This window comes from Podarcis tiliguerta (genome assembly GCF_965153285.1).
Source record: "Podarcis tiliguerta genome assembly, chromosome: 6".
NCBI lineage: Eukaryota > Metazoa > Chordata > Lepidosauria > Squamata > Lacertidae > Podarcis > Podarcis tiliguerta.
Window position 1 is genome coordinate 51,027,698 of NC_139539.1, and position 16,444 is coordinate 51,044,141.

Sequence of the window (16,444 nt, forward strand, 5' to 3'; positions counted from 1 at the left end):
ACACAGTCACAAAAACAAAAACAAAAGAGCCGTGAAAACAAAAATGCAAAATAAATAGCAAAAACAGACAGAACTCAGAGTAACACTCAAAACGGAATCGTGGCGCTAAAAACGGAGCACATTCAGCTTCTGAAAAAAGTTCGCAAACTGGAACACTTACTTCCGGGTTTGCAGTTTTAGCTTCCAAGTTGTTTGAATACCAAGGTGTTTGAGAACCAAGGTACCACTGTAATTACTTACCTGTACAAGAGCTGCCCATTTGTAAATGGACTCTGGGCCCAACAGAGTTCTGTGCTGTGATTGATGGGATTGAATTAACCACAGAGCAACATATGTGCTCTGTCAACTTTTGTGGGGGTAGGAACTTGTTAGAGATGACACACATAAGCAGGCCTGTTTTGGGAATTATTTCAGTAGAAGAATATAAAAGACATTAGGAGAAAATTGAAAATTCGTAGCAGGATTTTCAGAAAAGATCCTAGAACATGATGGTTGCTCAGTAATTAGCAATACTAATAGGCATGAGCAGAATGCCTTATGTCCTGCTCAGGCCTTATGTCCTGCTCAATGAGCTCTCTAGAAAAATCCAAATGGATTTTGAAATTTGACTTCTGAACCAGAATACTCAGTGATGAGGCACAAAATGAGGTACAGATGCAGTATTTGGGGGGACACGGTGCAAAACTGAGCTGATGTAGCCCTGCCTGTGTCTTGAGCTCTGAAAAATAATACAGCATTCATCATGTGGGTGGCATGAAAGGCTCATTATAGTTTGAAAATGTTGTCTGACAATTCATCCAGATAATTTATTAATAGCTATCCTGTTGATGTTGTGAATTTTTAATAATGTTGTTTTCATCAGTCTCATATGCAAATCAGGTTCTCAGTTGAGTTCAGTCTTATAAACACAGATTTCTCTCTCTCTCTCCTGTTAACTGTTCAATGATTTAAAATGTCATTGTAAAGCAGTTGTTGAGGCATGATTGACTAAGCAAATTAGTCAGTAGGGTGTAGGATTTCTTTTTTTAAAAAATCTCTCTTGGTTAAGCTTGTACTACAGAATTTCTAGAAATAGATTATCTCTGGGGTTGGAAATCTTAACACCCTCACCATTAATTAAACTGGTGAAGCTTTGTTTTCCAAAACCTCTGTTGCAAGCATAGAACTTAAATCACTTTACAGAAATAATAGCAATTTGTGGGCACCTACATCTTTTTGTTGGCTTCAGCAGATAATTAAAGGACATTGCCAATTCCATCTTTTCAGTTTAAAAATTGGAATTCTGAAATATCCTGCGATTTAAAGAGTCTATCGGTGACCGTTGTCATTCTGATATACAATTTGATTGTACCTATAGGTGTACAGCAGTATGGAACGTCTTTCCATCCATGAAGAGAGGAAAACGCCGCCGCCTACCAAGCGTAGCCTGAGTGAGGAAAAAGATGACAGACTAGAAAGCCTTGGCCTGAAGTGTCGAGACCGCAGCTGGGTGATTGGGTCTCCTGAAATGTGAGCGTAACAAATGCTAGGTGTCCTTTACTTTTTCTCCCTGACTCTGCATTAAAATAATGTTTGTGGGGGCAAAGAAGCAGTGTATGAACAGATAAACTTTATAATATGCTAATATTCCATGAAGCATTGCCAGACTTTTATCACAACAAATATAATTCATTGAGTTTTACTATTAAGCAAAAAAGTATTTTGTGAGGGGTCTTAATCAACACAGTGCTCCCCAGATGTTGTGAGCCACAGCTCGTCTTTTCTCTGACAATTGACTGTGGTGGCTCAGGCTAATGGAAATTGTACTCCATAGCATCTGAATGACAGACATCATGTTGGCTACCTTTTGTCTGAAAGGGATGCTCACTTGAACATCCAAATAAATACCAGTGTAGAGGTTTTTACAGTCATGTATTTAAAGAAACGTATTGGTACTTCTGATTATGCTGAATATCAATGTTCCCTTCTAATACACGTCTAAATATTGGACTTGGTAGCTTAATATTTCAAGCTGCAATTCTGTATATTCTGCTTAAATCTCAGTGATAGTGGAAAGCAATATGCAGTTTCAGTAAAGATTGTTTTTAAACTGTTCTCCAAAAAATGGTTCTATCAAAATAAAATGCCTTCACTCAACTACCAAAATGCTTAATTTGGCTGAAAGGAATGGTTTCTTAAAAAGTAAGAGTGGGGAGGAAATCATATATACAGCTATTGTGGCCATTAATCATGCCTTCCCCTTTTTTGATACTAAATGGAAAACCAGTAGTTTATGACTTGTACTCAATGCAAATAATTGCTTCACTTGGATCTTTCATTGGTAGTACTGTGTAGCATAGTGTCAAAGAGTATGAGGAATTAGCTGGTATGTTCCTGCTTCAAAATGTGACTTTTAGGCAAGTGAAACCATCTCCTAGCTTTACCGAGATAATGGAATACAATGGAGTACAACCCTCAAATCGTGCTATATCAATTCTGCTGCGATTGGTGTACAAAATTTCAGTATAAAAGGTTTTAGATTTCTGAAAGCTTTATTTCTAAATATAAAATCCACTTATACTTTGGCTCTGGTATTGATAGGGAGCGTGGGCTGTATGAGATTAAAAGTTTTGATAAATTGCTCAACATATTTGTGAAATTTGTGGCTTCAATAGTGGCTTTTCAGTCTTTTCAAATCATCTAATTTCAGTTCTGTCTTGACTGAAATACCATCACTTTGATTAACAAATCATAGCACCAAATTATCTTGCCTTTTTTATAAGCATGTCAAAGTTTGCTCCAACTAGATCATTCTTGACTTTTGCTTTATTATGCTTGTATATCATTAACAGTGGCTGCATCTTGAAATCACCAACTTCCTGAAAAATAAATTATCTGGGGTTTGTTCTGTTCTTTTCCCTACAGACTGCGGAAACATCTCTCAGTGTCTGAATCCTCTCACACAGAGAGTGACTCCAGTCCACCTCTGACTGTCCGCCGACGATGCTCTGGGCTTCTAGACATGCCCCGCTTTGCCATTTCAGCTGAGGAAGAAGGTAAAAAGAAACAGCTGGATGGGACACAGCCACGGGAAAGCCACCCTCTTCCAATTCCAGAACAACCTGTGGAGCGAGAACTACAACTGGATGATGAGGATGGGTTAAAAACACCCTCTTCAACTGTCAGTAATATGAGCAGCTCAACACTGACAGGTATGTGCCTTTCAAGATGGAAGCATTGTCTCCGCTAGGTGCACTAAGCTTATTGTTATCTGGGCAGGTCATTCTAAACATCTCCTTACACAATATGGGGTAGAAAAATTTTGCCTCCCTGGATGCTTCTGTTCTGTTAGGCATCTATGCATAGGCGTCATATTGAACAGGGAGTATGTGCATAAATGTCACATAGATCTGAACAGTGTGGGTGATACCACACACACAGTCTGGGGATCAACAATGCAATTTGGCACTACATGCACTGGTTTTTACATTCATAAACCATATTCAGATGTTAACCCACACATAGATGTCCAGTGATCTCTCTGAGGTGATATAGATAGACCTGGGTGGCAGGGAGTTGCAGTCTTGCTCACCTGTCGCAGGTAAGGAGATTGTTTCTCAAGAAGCTTGTTACTCAAGTTTGCACAGTTCCACAGGGCCAACAGCTGGCTTCACTTCAGAACCGTAAAAAAACTGGACTGCTTTTTTGTCGGCTCCATGTTAAAATATTAAAAGCTATCTCATAATGCCTTCTATAATACAGAGCATCTTGTTTAGAAGTAGCAAACAAACAGGTTGTGGTCTTTGTTCCCAACTTTTGTTGATAGACTAACTGGTCTTCTTTTTTCATCATGTTGTTTGGATCTTTAATACCACCCCTCCCCCCCAAAAATCTCAAAAAATATGCTACTTCCAACACAGTAGCAGAGTTAGCTTTATTCAGGGTGTTTGGGGTGAAGTTTCTTTGGCTTAATTATGTGTTTTTGTAGCAGAAGGAAAACATGGTAATTTTGTTGAGATTATAACACCCCTAGTTAAATGCATCTATAAATAAGGCTTCAGGGCTTGGGTTTGCTTCTGAGGAAAGTTCACTGTCGGGCTGTGTGTAAACATGACTTTGATTTCATATACGTGCCTGCAGGGGAACAGACTGTTAGAAATTCCCTATGGTTCTAATCTATTTTAATTGATACTGTAGCTGGAAGCACTACAGACTTCTCTGATCAGTGCACTCGCAGTAATAGCAACGAGGGCCCAGAGTTTACTACTCCTAAAGCCACAAGTGACTTGGCAGTGCGGCGAGCCCGACATAGGCTACTCTCTGGGGAGTCTGGGGAAAAACGGACCACACGTCCTGTTAATAAAGTGATTAAGTCAGCATCGGCCACAGCCCTCTCTCTCCTAATTCCTTCAGGTAAGATACGGAAAGAGTATTCTTTGGGTGACTTGCTTAAAACCAGAGGACTTTTAAGCACTTGAAGTAATACCTTTATATATTTCAAGTTGGGCCAAGATTCATTTAAAGTCATGTTGTTCTGGCGGTGAAGATGTAATGGTTTGCCATTTATAACTCAATTATATATCAAGGACAGCAATTTATTTGTCAGCTTTTTAACTACATCTACCATAAGCTAGTTTATTATAGTTTCTTAAAATGCAGCTTCTTTTGTTTGTAGATGTTTATGGAGCAGCATGTTAAAATTGCAAGCATGAGAAAAATGTAGGTGTCTTGTAGCTGTGCAGGCATCTACCGACATTACTGCATTTCAAGAATTTCATGAACAGCTGAGATGGTGCAAAAAAAATGCTGCAATGGATCAAGTTACTAAGTTCATTTGAACCATAGAAATAGAAATCTAACCTCAATGTGGCTGCAATATGGCCCTAGGCAGCTATTTGCATATAACCCTCTTCTGACGGCTCATTCTTAAGGAGCTGTGCACTGCTCCCGGCATGTCATTAGCTCTAACATTCATTGAAAGAACAAGCTGTGGGTGAATTCACTACTTAAGTCAACAGAATGAGTTTCAAATGGGTAAAATTCACTGTGCGGGGTTGCCCTTTTTCTCATTGCCTGCCATAGACAGTATTGGTTCATTTCTGTGGTCAAGTTCAGCATTTTATGTCCAGAAGTGAGTCAGTGTGGGCCAATATTTCCCATTTACTTAAACATGACCATCTGCTGTTTGCTCCCATTGTCTGGTATACTAGACAGTGTGGTTATACAGTGAATAGGGAACATGGCAATTCAGTTCACAGCCAGTGGCTGTGGATGAATATCCTTTATGAAGTTGCTTAATCCCAAATCGTCCTATGGTATTAAATGCCTTATTTATGCGCAGTGTGCAAAAGTGCTTCTTTTTAATGTCCTGACTCTTGATTCAAGTGGCCATCAGTTTCATTTCATGTTCCTAGGGTCTGTTTGTTTATATGAAACATTTCTCTATACCATTAATATTTTTCTAAACTTCTGTCATGCTTTCTGTAATTTTTCCAAACTAAACAGCCAAAACACTTCAGGCTTTCTTCATGAGGAAGGTGCTCCAACCTCTTGATCATGTTAAGCCTGTCAAATCACTCCTTTTGAGACAGGTGATTTTATAGAAGAAAAAAACCCCATAGCTTCAGATCTGAAATCAGAATATTTTTTAGGACATGCTTACGGGTCAGTTACAGAATAAGAGTATAACTTGGCTAGGTTAGTGGTGACAAGTAATGCACAATCCTGATACTCCGTTTCTCTGATGTTGATTTGTTAAAACATATTTTCAGTGGAATCAAGTGTCACTAGGCTTTTTCAAATGCAAGTGCTATAATTCTACAAGTGTTACAAATCAAGATATTTTGTTCTGCTTTCATAATTTAATGCACATTGTATTTTCTTATGAAAACCAGGCTTTCTAATTTGCAGTCCTTCTTTATTTTCATGTAGAGCACCATACGTGTTCTCCATTGGCTAGTCCAATGTCACCTCATTCTCTCTCCTCCAATCCATCTTCAAGAGACTCATCTCCAAGTCGGGACTTTTCTCCTGCTGTCATGAATCCCAAACCACCAATCATCATCCACCGAGCTGGGAAGAAATACGGCTTCACACTTCGTGCTATTAGAGTCTACATGGGGAACAGTGATGTCTACACAGTGCAACACATGGTCTGGGTACGTTCGTCTCAGTTATGATATGACACGCTTATAGCCTAATTTGGAAAGAACCTTTAATTAACTGGGCCCAATAAAACCCCTTGTTTTTCCTTGGCTCTTCCCAGAATCAACCTAGAAATGGTGTCTCTCTTCTACAGAAATATATTGGGTAGGGGGTGGGAAGCTCTCTATCAGAGTTGTAACCCCTGGGTTAATTACATTTAATTCCTTCTGAGCTGTGTTGACAATGATGGTCTGCTTCGGATCATCTCCTTCCCTTAGGATTTTTCACACATCTGCCTGGAGTTGATTACATGTCTTAAAGCATCACTGTCTTCCCACTGAATTGACTAGGGATTTGGAATTCAGTTCAGCTGTGAATTATACAAGGGGCTTGCTGTGTGTGCTTGCTGTTTCTCCTTCACCCGTATTCTCAGACAGCCTGTCTTGTATACGTGTTCTCTTTTTGAAGTTTATATGCGATTGTTTGCCAGAGCCATTCCCCACAAAGAATGTTTCTCAGTTTTAATTGCATGATGCTCACAGGTTAAAAAGAAAAAAAGAAATGGGAGGGGAAAGAGTGCCCCAATTTCCCTATAGACATCACTTAAGGTTTCCTCATCAAAATGGTGATTATTGTTTGAATCTAATTATCAGTGATACAATAATAATATGGAATAGAATAATTGCTTTTGTAAATTTGCTTCTGATCCTTATTCTGCTTGACCTTGACAAGGACTGCATTATGTAGAAGACTTAGCTGTCATAAGGCACAGGATCACATGCCACAAATTGAACACGTCATCATTTGGGTTGTTTTCATGCTTGCAATTGATTGTTTACCCATCTTGACTCATACATATTCATAACTATTTGTATTGGGAGAGAAATTATTATTAATAACTTAGAGATGAGTAGCAGAACCACACCACATGCCATGCAGCTATAAGGCTCCAGGTGCAGTCCCTGACACCTCCAGTTAGGTAGATAAGCTGAGAAAGACCTCTGCCTGAGACCCCAGAGAACGTACGCTAGATAGACGAGTGGGCTAGATGAGGCAGTGGTCTGACTTGGTATGAGGCAGTTCATTTATATCTTCACAGAGGTCCAAATGAAAAACTTGGTAGTGAGCATAGCATCGCCTTCTAGCATATAGTGCATGGAAATTCTGAGACTGGTTTGTATGTAGAGTTGAGGGCAAATAACATGAACAGATGATTTGTTGAAATTGATGTATTGTCTCTATATTGTCAGCATGTAGAAGAAGGTGGGCCTGCAAGTGAGGCTGGTCTGAAAGAAGGGGACTTGATAACCCATGTGAATGGAGAGCCTGTACATGGACTGGTTCATACTGAAGTGGTGGAGTTGGTCTTGAAGGTAAAGATGGAGTATACACACGTGCTGTGCGACAAGTGCAATGTGCATAAACATAAATACTTAATAAAAAAGGGATGCTTCCCCCAATGAGGTTCTCCTGGAGTACCCCTTTGTGTCATTTTGGTGTCTGACAGATACCCTTTATTTCCCCAGACTTTCGTTTGCTTTATCTTGCTGATGATTTTAGTCTATGTTGCTTTTATATGTTGCTCTTAGTATGCTGTTCACTAGTTTTAATTATTTTATTTGTATTTTAATTACTATGTTGTACACTGTCCTGAAGATTGGTTCTGAGAGGCAGGGTAAAAGTTTCAAGGAGTCTTGCGTTGTTAAGGCTTCTGCAATACAGAGCCTAGCATATTGTACTAGAAAAATAGATGCAGATAAACCAAAACCATTAATAGCAGCATTGCTAAAACATGAATCCTTTTTCACCATAAGGAACATGCTATTTGAATTATTCTTCAAATTTTTAAGCTTCAAAACACTATTTTCTCTTATTGTTCTCATCATAGATTGAAAACAATATTTTTTTAAGCATTTTGCTCCGATTTGTGTTAAGGCTTTTCCACATGGTAAATGTGAAATGATTTCTTTGATTTGGAAGGTCCAAATGCTTCTCTTCAGGGTAGTGCTTCTGATTCATTTTCCTAACACTCAGACAGCAATATATTGTTGCAGGCGAAAAGTTTTATCTAGCTAGCATAGCAGGTGCACTTTGGAGTGCTTTCTGGAATACAATTTCACAAGTAGATTAGTGCCTGTGACACCACAGAAGTTGCAAGCCTTCATATGCTATGGAGCAGCAGTGGAGTTCAGTTGACAAAGAAGGAACTTGCATGAGAAATGCAAGGAGCAAATGCACTTTGAACCTGTTGCCTGAATGGGGAGTAATTTGAATAAATATTTATTTAGAGCAGGGATGGGGAACTGTGACCCTCCTGTTGTTGTAGGACTCTTAACCTCCCAGCCACCATGGTCAGTAGTGAAAGATGATAGGCATTGAAGTCCAACAACATATGGTCCAACAACAGGTAATCCATCCATTCTTTAGAAGAGGAAGGAATACCAAAGATAAAACCAAGTAGAAGTGCTGGAGTTGGAAAATGCTGCTTGAAATAATTTGTAGCATGAAGTTGCTGGACATGTTGTAATTTATTTGATTGTCTTCTGGTTACCTTAACAAATTTATGTTGAATAATGGGAATCACAGTGTTGAAGCTATTTGTGGCTGTCCTTCAACTAGAAAAAATGTTGCTTAATTAGTTGAAAAACCTGTGTCTCAAAAAGACCTTCTAGCAGCATTTTCTAAAGACAAAATGAATAAATACATATTGGAGAAGAAACTGAATTACAGAAGCTAATTTAAGCCACACAGTGGTAGACTGGCATTTCCCCCAGCATTAACATCCAGCCCAACCAAAATACTCATGAGAGATAAAGAGATAAGTAAAATGTGTGTGTGTGTGTGTTTTCTTGCTGGCAGAGTGGAAATAAAGTGTCCATATCTACTACACCTTTTGAGAACACATCAATTAAAGTGGGGCCAGCTCGGAAGGCCAGCTATAAATCAAAGATGGCAAGGAGGAACAAGAAAAGCAAAACAAAAGATGGACAGGAAAGGTAAGTGATGCTTTCTCTTAGGAAATGAAATTATGCTCTGATAGCAATTGCCAAGGAAAATTGCAGAAATATCTTCTGCCAGTGAATGTTTTATATCACAAGAATTACACAGTGAGAACGATTTTAGTAAGCTATGGGTTGCACCCAGAGTTCCGTAAGTGAAGTTCCTGCTTATGAACAGGGTGGTCTCAGAATTGCCTCCATCTGCACCTTTTAAAAATCTACTCTGGATGCCTGTAGGGTCCTCTGCATGGGAATAGCACAGGGTAGGGTTGCCGGGAGAAAGGGAAACCGGCAAAATTTGCCGCCCCCCCCCCCCACCTTGTCTACAGAAGTCTCTGCTGGATCCAAGTTTTTGCTGGGAAAAGATGCATATCAAAGATGCTGATCCTATTTGTTTTTACAAATAATGATAGTATTCACTTTCACTTTCTCAGTAAGAAGAAGAGCTCTCTGTTCAGGAAGATTACCAAGCAGGCTTCTCTGCTTCACACCAGCAGGAGTTTGTCTTCTCTCAACCGTTCTCTGTCATCTGGAGAGAGTGTTCCTGGTTCACCTACTCACAACCTCTCCCCTCGTTCACCAACACAGAGTTACCGATCTACTCCTGAGTCTGCACATTCAGGTAAAATGGGAAGCAGGGAGTAGAGAGTGGCAGACCTTAAGCAAATATTTCGAACTTGGTAGTAAAAATGTAGCATTTTCTCAGCCTGAAGGGCACAAGGAGACACGTCTTACAAACTATCAGGGTTGCCAAAGTGACGCATGAACCTCTTGGAAGAGGTAAAAGGGTTTGATTGCTGTAACTTGAATTCTCTCACTGTGTTGTGGCCAAGCACCAAAAATTGTAATGTGGTGTAGAAAATAGTGGGGGAAAGCAGCACAACTGAGACAGGGTGTAGCTGACTGATATTTTCTGTTGCAGTGGACCACAACTGCCTAAATTCAACCCCACCTTTGCCAGGTTGCGGTAGCCAACTTATTTCAAATGTGATGCACGTATTATAGCAGTTCCTAATGTTTCTCAATGTATTGCCATGCTTTTTATTAATACCCTACTTTTTTATGTTCACAGTTGGTGGAAACTCTTCTCAGAGCAGTTCACCTAGTTCGAGTGTTCCCAACTCCCCTGCTAGTTCGGGACATATCCGACCCAGCTCTTTGCATGGACTAGCACCAAAGCTTCAACGGCAATATCGATCTCCACGACGTAAATCTGCAGGGAACATTCCTCTCTCGCCACTAGCTCACACGCCCTCGCCAACCCCACAGTCTACGTCGCCTCAGCGCTCCCCTTCTCCTTTGCCAGGGCATTCAGTTGGCAGTTCAGGCATCATGCAATCATTTCCTGTCAAGCTACACTCCTCCCCACCTCTTGTCCGACAGATTTCAAGGCCCAAGAGTGCTGAGCCGCCAAGATCCCCTCTGCTGAAGAGAGTCCAGTCAGCTGAAAAACTTACCTCCTCTCTCTCTTCAGAAAAAAAGATGTCGTCTTCGCGCAAGCATAGCTTGGACATCTCCCATTCAGAATTCAAAAAGGAGATGCTCCAGAGAGATCCTGGCCTCCAAAGTTGGCAGGAATCCATGAGTGAAACAACTGGAGGCAAAGTTGGACTTGCAGAAAAAGGCACCCTGCAGAAACCTTCTTCCAGAAAACTGGGACCTATTCGGCACGACAGGGTGGAGCGAAGGGAGTCTCTACAGAAGCAGGAGGCCATCACAGAAGTAGATTCTTCTGAAGATGAAACTGACGAAGGATCAGAAGATAGTCAAGATGGGAAGAAAATGGACAGGCCAGCCTTCAGTAGAGACCACCAAGTTTCTGATCCTTTCTCCGAGGATATGAAGCATTCTTCCAAGTTGGAAAGCAAAGACAGTATGGAGGATGATGCGTTTCTTCCTGAGGAACCAAAAACTGTCAGTTTGCAGAAAGGGGAGGATCAACACCAACCAAAGGATGTTGCAAGGACACCACTGGCCGGTATAGATGAGTCACAATCTGAAGTTTGTGTGAGAACTTCTCCTATTGAAGTTGGTGACTGTGAAGCAGTTAAGCTAACAGATTCTGAAACCCCATTAGAGTCAGGACAAGGCAATACTCTCAAACTTGCTAATCAGAAATGTGCCTGTTTTGAAGATGCTGAGGACCCTAAACAAACTCTGATTATCCAGGAAAGCATAGACTGCCCAGAGCAGGTGAAGTGCCTACCAGTGAGATATCTGCAGCTCGGTCAAGGTGACTGTTCTGGGCTGGCAAGTGGCAAAGAGAACCTGAAGGCATTTGCTTCTACAGAAACTACTTATATGTTGTCTCATGATATTATGCCTTTGTTAGCACTTTCTCCTTCTACTTGCACAACTAGCACAAGCTCTCTTCCACTAATAAGCCAAATGGACTGCAAAGATGCACCTCAGAAACAGGAAGCCCAGTCTGTCAAGGAAAGCACCAGTATTCCGAACCTGACAAGCAGTGGCAAAACATCTGCACAAAGGTCCCCTGATGCCGAAGAATCACAAGGTTTGTCATCTGCAGCATTAGTTTCAAAACACAAAAGTCATACAAGTGATACAAACTTAAGTTGTCCTATAGGAAGACCAAGTCCCACACTTGATGCAGCAGCTGAAAATGGAAAATCAGTTTGCCCAGCTCCTTTAGCAATAGGTGCAAAAGGCATGTTGGGCCCAGGAAATATTAATGTATCTGGCTCAAGAGAACTAGAAAGAACAAGAGAAGAGTTCCCCCCGAAGGACCTGTTTCATATGAAAGAGAGTATGCCAAAGGAAGAAATGCAGGAAACACTAAAGGAAGGCCCAGGCCCAGTAACAGCCAAACCTTTCAGCATAGGTAGTCTCATTAAAATATGTGGTTCCCATATTGGGTCCGAAAGCCTAGCAGAGTCTTTGGAGCCAGAGTGTTCAGTGGGAGCAAAAGAGAAGCCAGGGACTGGTAATTCTAAGGTACCTGAAATTTTGGAGGACAGGTGGCAATTGCCTCCACCTGAAAAACAGGCAGATGGCACAGCAAGGCAGAGCACAGGGGTTTCATCTGGACCAGATTCTAGCCAGAATTCCAAAAAGGAAACTGCTCTGATGCCAGGAGAAATCGGAGAGGCTGGAGGTCAGTCACAAACAAGAGACTTCCTGTTGTCAGATGGTGACGTCGTGAAGAAAACATAGCAACATATCTACATTCAGAAGCAAAGACAACATTAGTAGAACACAAGTATAAAACACAAAACTTGTGCAACTTTTTTTGTTGATTTGTGTTTTCACACTCTTGCCTTTTTCATTCTTGCAATTCTATTTTTGTACTCAGCATTTGATGCCTCTTAGCAGGGTATCTTTAAAGCAAGATTAAAAAATGATTTCCAAACTCCCCCCTCCCAACATTTCTGGCCCTAAATTTGAAGCATTCTGTTAAATATCTATTTTCTTTCAAAATTCCAGGGAATTACATTTGCCAAATTAGACCACTCACTTGGAAATGGCACATTTTGAGCACAAATTCCAAATTTTAGTCCTTGTTTCCAAAATTTTAGGTCATGTCTTTTAAGTTGGCAAGGATTAAAATAAACACTTTTGATGGCAGACTATTCTGAATCATTATGCCACCTCACATATTTTCTTACATATCATAGACGTCCAATTTATGTATATCTGTGAGGAAACCTTGTGTCAGCTTGTGCACCCTCCTTTTAAAAAGAACGTTAAGCAAAACGTCAAAATAAAATCTTTAGTTTATCTTTGTTTTTGTTTTTAAAAAGGCTTTGATTTAAAAGATTACTTCTTTTTCTCCCTTTTTAGAATTTTTAATCCCTTTTGCTCAAAGTAGTCAGTAACCTCAAAAGAGGCACATGGTGCTTCAGTTATGCTAACTCAGGAGTAAGGGGCCTGTAGGCTTTCACTGTAATTGCTAACTACATCTCCCATCATCCCTGACTATTGGTCATGCTGGCTAGGACTGATGGGAGTTGCAGTCCAGTAACCCCTGGAGGCCACAGGTTCCCCACCCCTGCTTTAGCAACCTAAGCTAATTTACTTTACTGACATGTTGCTGTGAGAGGCAAACATTTGGGACTATCACGCCCCCAGTCTTATGGAGCTATCTTGATTGTTGTGGACGAAAGTTAAAATCCAGTGAAGTGTTCTCATTTGACTTTGTGAGTGAGAGAAGTGATCTTCATTGATTCATCAGGAGGCAGCTAAGACCAAACCGTGTCTAGGTGAAATAGTCCCGTTAGCATTAGTGTCTCTTTCCCAAGTGTAAGTAGGTAATTCAGTAAATTGATCCTTCAGTCATATAGAAAGTTTATTATAATTCAACGGTCCCTTCCATTGTTTAATCCACCTTCTACCTTTCTTAAATGTCTATATTTTCTAAGTAACCTTTTGAATGTTTTTGAAAGTTCAACATGAGTTGGTGCTTTTTGCTTAAAGACATCTGAGTCTATGATACTGCACTGATACATACAGTATAGCACTAGCAGCAGCATTTCAAGTATATTACTTATTGAATCTAATTACAGTTTATAGGCAAAAGTAACCATTTCCATAAACTCCACAATACTTACAGCCTTGCCTAACAGAATGCATCTGTGTGTGTCTGTGTGAGCAGAGAAAGTAATTATTTGCATAGTCTGCTGTTCTACCTACAGAGGTGATCACATGTTGATTAATAGCTCTCCAGGGCAAGCACTGCAATTCATTACAGCACAGCTTTATTGCTCAGCCAGGTTTCTGATATGAAGGCTCTTCCTGCACCATTTCTCCTTACAAGAGCCTACATGTACTTTTTGACTAGGAATATGCTCTTAAATCCTTAATTTATTATAATCTCATTTCAAGTCTGTCTTGCCCAAACTCCCTGATTCCCTGATTCTCCCCACTACATACCCAATTATTTGGTTTTAGTTTTGGACCAATTTATTTTTGATTTGAGGTTTTCTTTATATTAGCCTGTGTGTGTGTGTGTGTGTGTGTGTGTGTGTGTGTGTGTGTAATAAAGGGAATAGTGTGTGTGTGTGTGTGTGTGTGTGTGTGTTGTAATGCTGCAGAAAGATCCATTGGCTTTCTCATATAGAACTTGAAGCTTCAGTACTCACAACTTCAATAGTAGTTCCCCACAATGATTTAAGATCTGCTAATCTCTTTAATCCTGCCACCAGTGCACAATAGCTAAATTTATGCATTAACATTTTTAAAATAAACCATTAGGCTTTCCTCCATCCAGCCACACCTTTATCTTACCAGCCTTTCCTATCACTTTGCTGTGTTGCCCTCAGAACAGAGGCAACTGGGGCTTCAGTGAATACATACATTTAGAGAAAGGGAATTGATGGCATAGCCACTCAGAAATGCACATTAACTTGAATAATGTAAAAATATTAAATGCATTGATTTACACTGTGTGAATTTGAGCCCCGGGGATGGATAATGTAGCTTCAAACATACCTTGTAGCATCTGTTTACACAAAGGCAGCCAAAGGATTTATATCTCTAGTTTAGCCAAATAAAGCATATTGGGCCACCTCATTTCTGTATAGATGCCACTTAGATATTACCTTTTTATGTATTCATTCTACCATTACCAGGAAATCTATGTAATTGTTAAAGCCTGCAGAAGCCTTTATTTTTCATGTTACTTGATATATTCCTGTAACTGTTGTCCCACTTCAGTAAAAATGATTGGCCACAAAATATCGCTGCAATGAAACCACATGGCAGTAAATCAGATGTATTCTTTGGACATCTAATATATATATATATTGAAGTGTTCAGACAATCATGATGTTTCTGAGGGAAAAATTTAAGGTCTTAGGCTTAATATTTTTAAGTGCTTATCAGGAGGCAGCATGTGACGAGAGCTGAACTGATGTTACCATGTTGAGGAGACAGGTGTTTGCATAACTATAGTCTAGTTAAGCCACTATATGTATACAATATTGATCCAGTTAGCTGAGACTGATCTCCATGATGTTCCATGAATGGGGGTGATTGGATAACTTTGTTTAGGCATGCAGTATACACAGTCCCCTTAGCAAGTTGCTTTCCCACTTTCTCTTATTTTTGTTTGGTGTCTAGATTTTCAACTTTAGTTTCCTTCATACAGCCTTTAAACCTTTCAATATCCAGCTGGTGCATTTCTCAGCAATACTTCACACCATTATATGGTGCATCTAAAACCATCAAATAGATATTAAGTGTAAATATTAGACTTTCGCCTTGCCTAAAAACCACTCCTGGGGAACAATGCCTAAGACTTTTTGGTGTTATGCTACGGAAGAATACTCAACATAGACAGGGTAAAAGGAATGACCTGTGGGGCTTTTTTCTCTCATTAGCACTGAATTAAGGTGTTCTTTGGGATTTTTGTTTGTTTCTTCCTGTGGGGAGGATTGTGTCTTTCTCCAGTTTTCTCTTACTGGACATGAAGGATGATGCCGTACTTCTAGTGGGTGATTTTACAGCTGTGTGTGTGTTTACATTGTGTTTTGGTTTTTGTTATTCTGGAGGCTGTGAGCCCACCTTTCAAGATGGGCTTCAATTTCAAGTTGGTGCCAATCAGCACCTGACTAGCAGAAACATAATGTTGGGATATAAGTGTTTTTAGAAACTTGAACAATTGCCACATAATAGAGGTGCAATAATTTTTATTCCTGTTGTACCTGCATGTTGATGTTCAAATACTCCTGAAATACACTTCATTTTTTTTACATAAACCCGTGTCCATTTCTTAATTATTTATCTTCAGAGGTTTTCCCATGATACGTTGCATTAATCCTGTGTTTCACTTGATACATGCTGAGTGTCCTGCAGCAACCCTAATGGGCTTTGGTACAGTGGTTCAGTTCACATGTTGTAGCAAACTATACTTAGTGGTTTACTGTAAACACAAAGATTGCTTCCACTTAGTTCATCCCTTAGTGGGAGCTACAAGCCACCATCCCTGGCTTGGCATTATGCCTGAGCCAGTGAATCCCCTCCCCCCCAAACCATGATGGGTAAGCCAAGAAGAAACCTTTGTTTCACACCCTGGTTTGTTTGGAGCAAAACAAATGTAGTACTAAGCCAGGTATTGTGATTCATTGGTCCCTCTTAACTCTGTTTTATGATATGCAAATGCAACCAATGGGTGGATGCATATAAGACTTGCCAGTTGATAATGTACTTCAGTGTTCATGTCAACTGTTTCTTGATACTGTAGACTTCGTGCCAGTGTTATATGTACTGTGGTAATTTACCACTTGGTAAGTGGTCACCTGCATTCACTCCTGTTCTTCCATGAACTCTAGTTGTTTCATCATAACATAGTTCAATATACTAGC

At 40.1% G+C, this 16,444-nt stretch overlaps 1 protein-coding gene across 16 annotated transcripts in view; it reads left to right on the forward strand.

Moving 5' to 3' along the window:
• MAST2 (microtubule associated serine/threonine kinase 2) overlaps window positions 1-15,838 on the forward strand; it is a 142,403-nt gene extending 126,565 nt beyond the window's left edge. For 5 of the 16 annotated variants that reach the window (XM_083447767.1, XM_083447770.1, XM_083447772.1 and 2 more), the window contains 8 exons: window positions 1,358-1,509; window positions 2,905-3,191; window positions 4,177-4,392; window positions 5,911-6,137; window positions 7,374-7,496; window positions 8,983-9,119; window positions 9,557-9,744; window positions 10,195-15,838. In XM_083447767.1, the coding sequence (XP_083303893.1) occupies window positions 1,358-1,509; window positions 2,905-3,191; window positions 4,177-4,392; window positions 5,911-6,137; window positions 7,374-7,496; window positions 8,983-9,119; window positions 9,557-9,744; window positions 10,195-12,296 (3,432 nt within the window). In that variant the 3' untranslated portion in view covers window positions 12,297-15,838. The remainder of the gene's footprint in view (window positions 1-1,357; window positions 1,510-2,904; window positions 3,192-4,176; window positions 4,393-5,910; window positions 6,138-7,373; window positions 7,497-8,982; window positions 9,120-9,556; window positions 9,745-10,194) is intronic. The other 11 variants (XM_083447773.1, XM_083447771.1, XM_083447768.1 and 8 more) reach the window with 7 other exon arrangements.
• The last annotated feature ends 606 nt before the right edge of the window (window positions 15,839-16,444 follow it).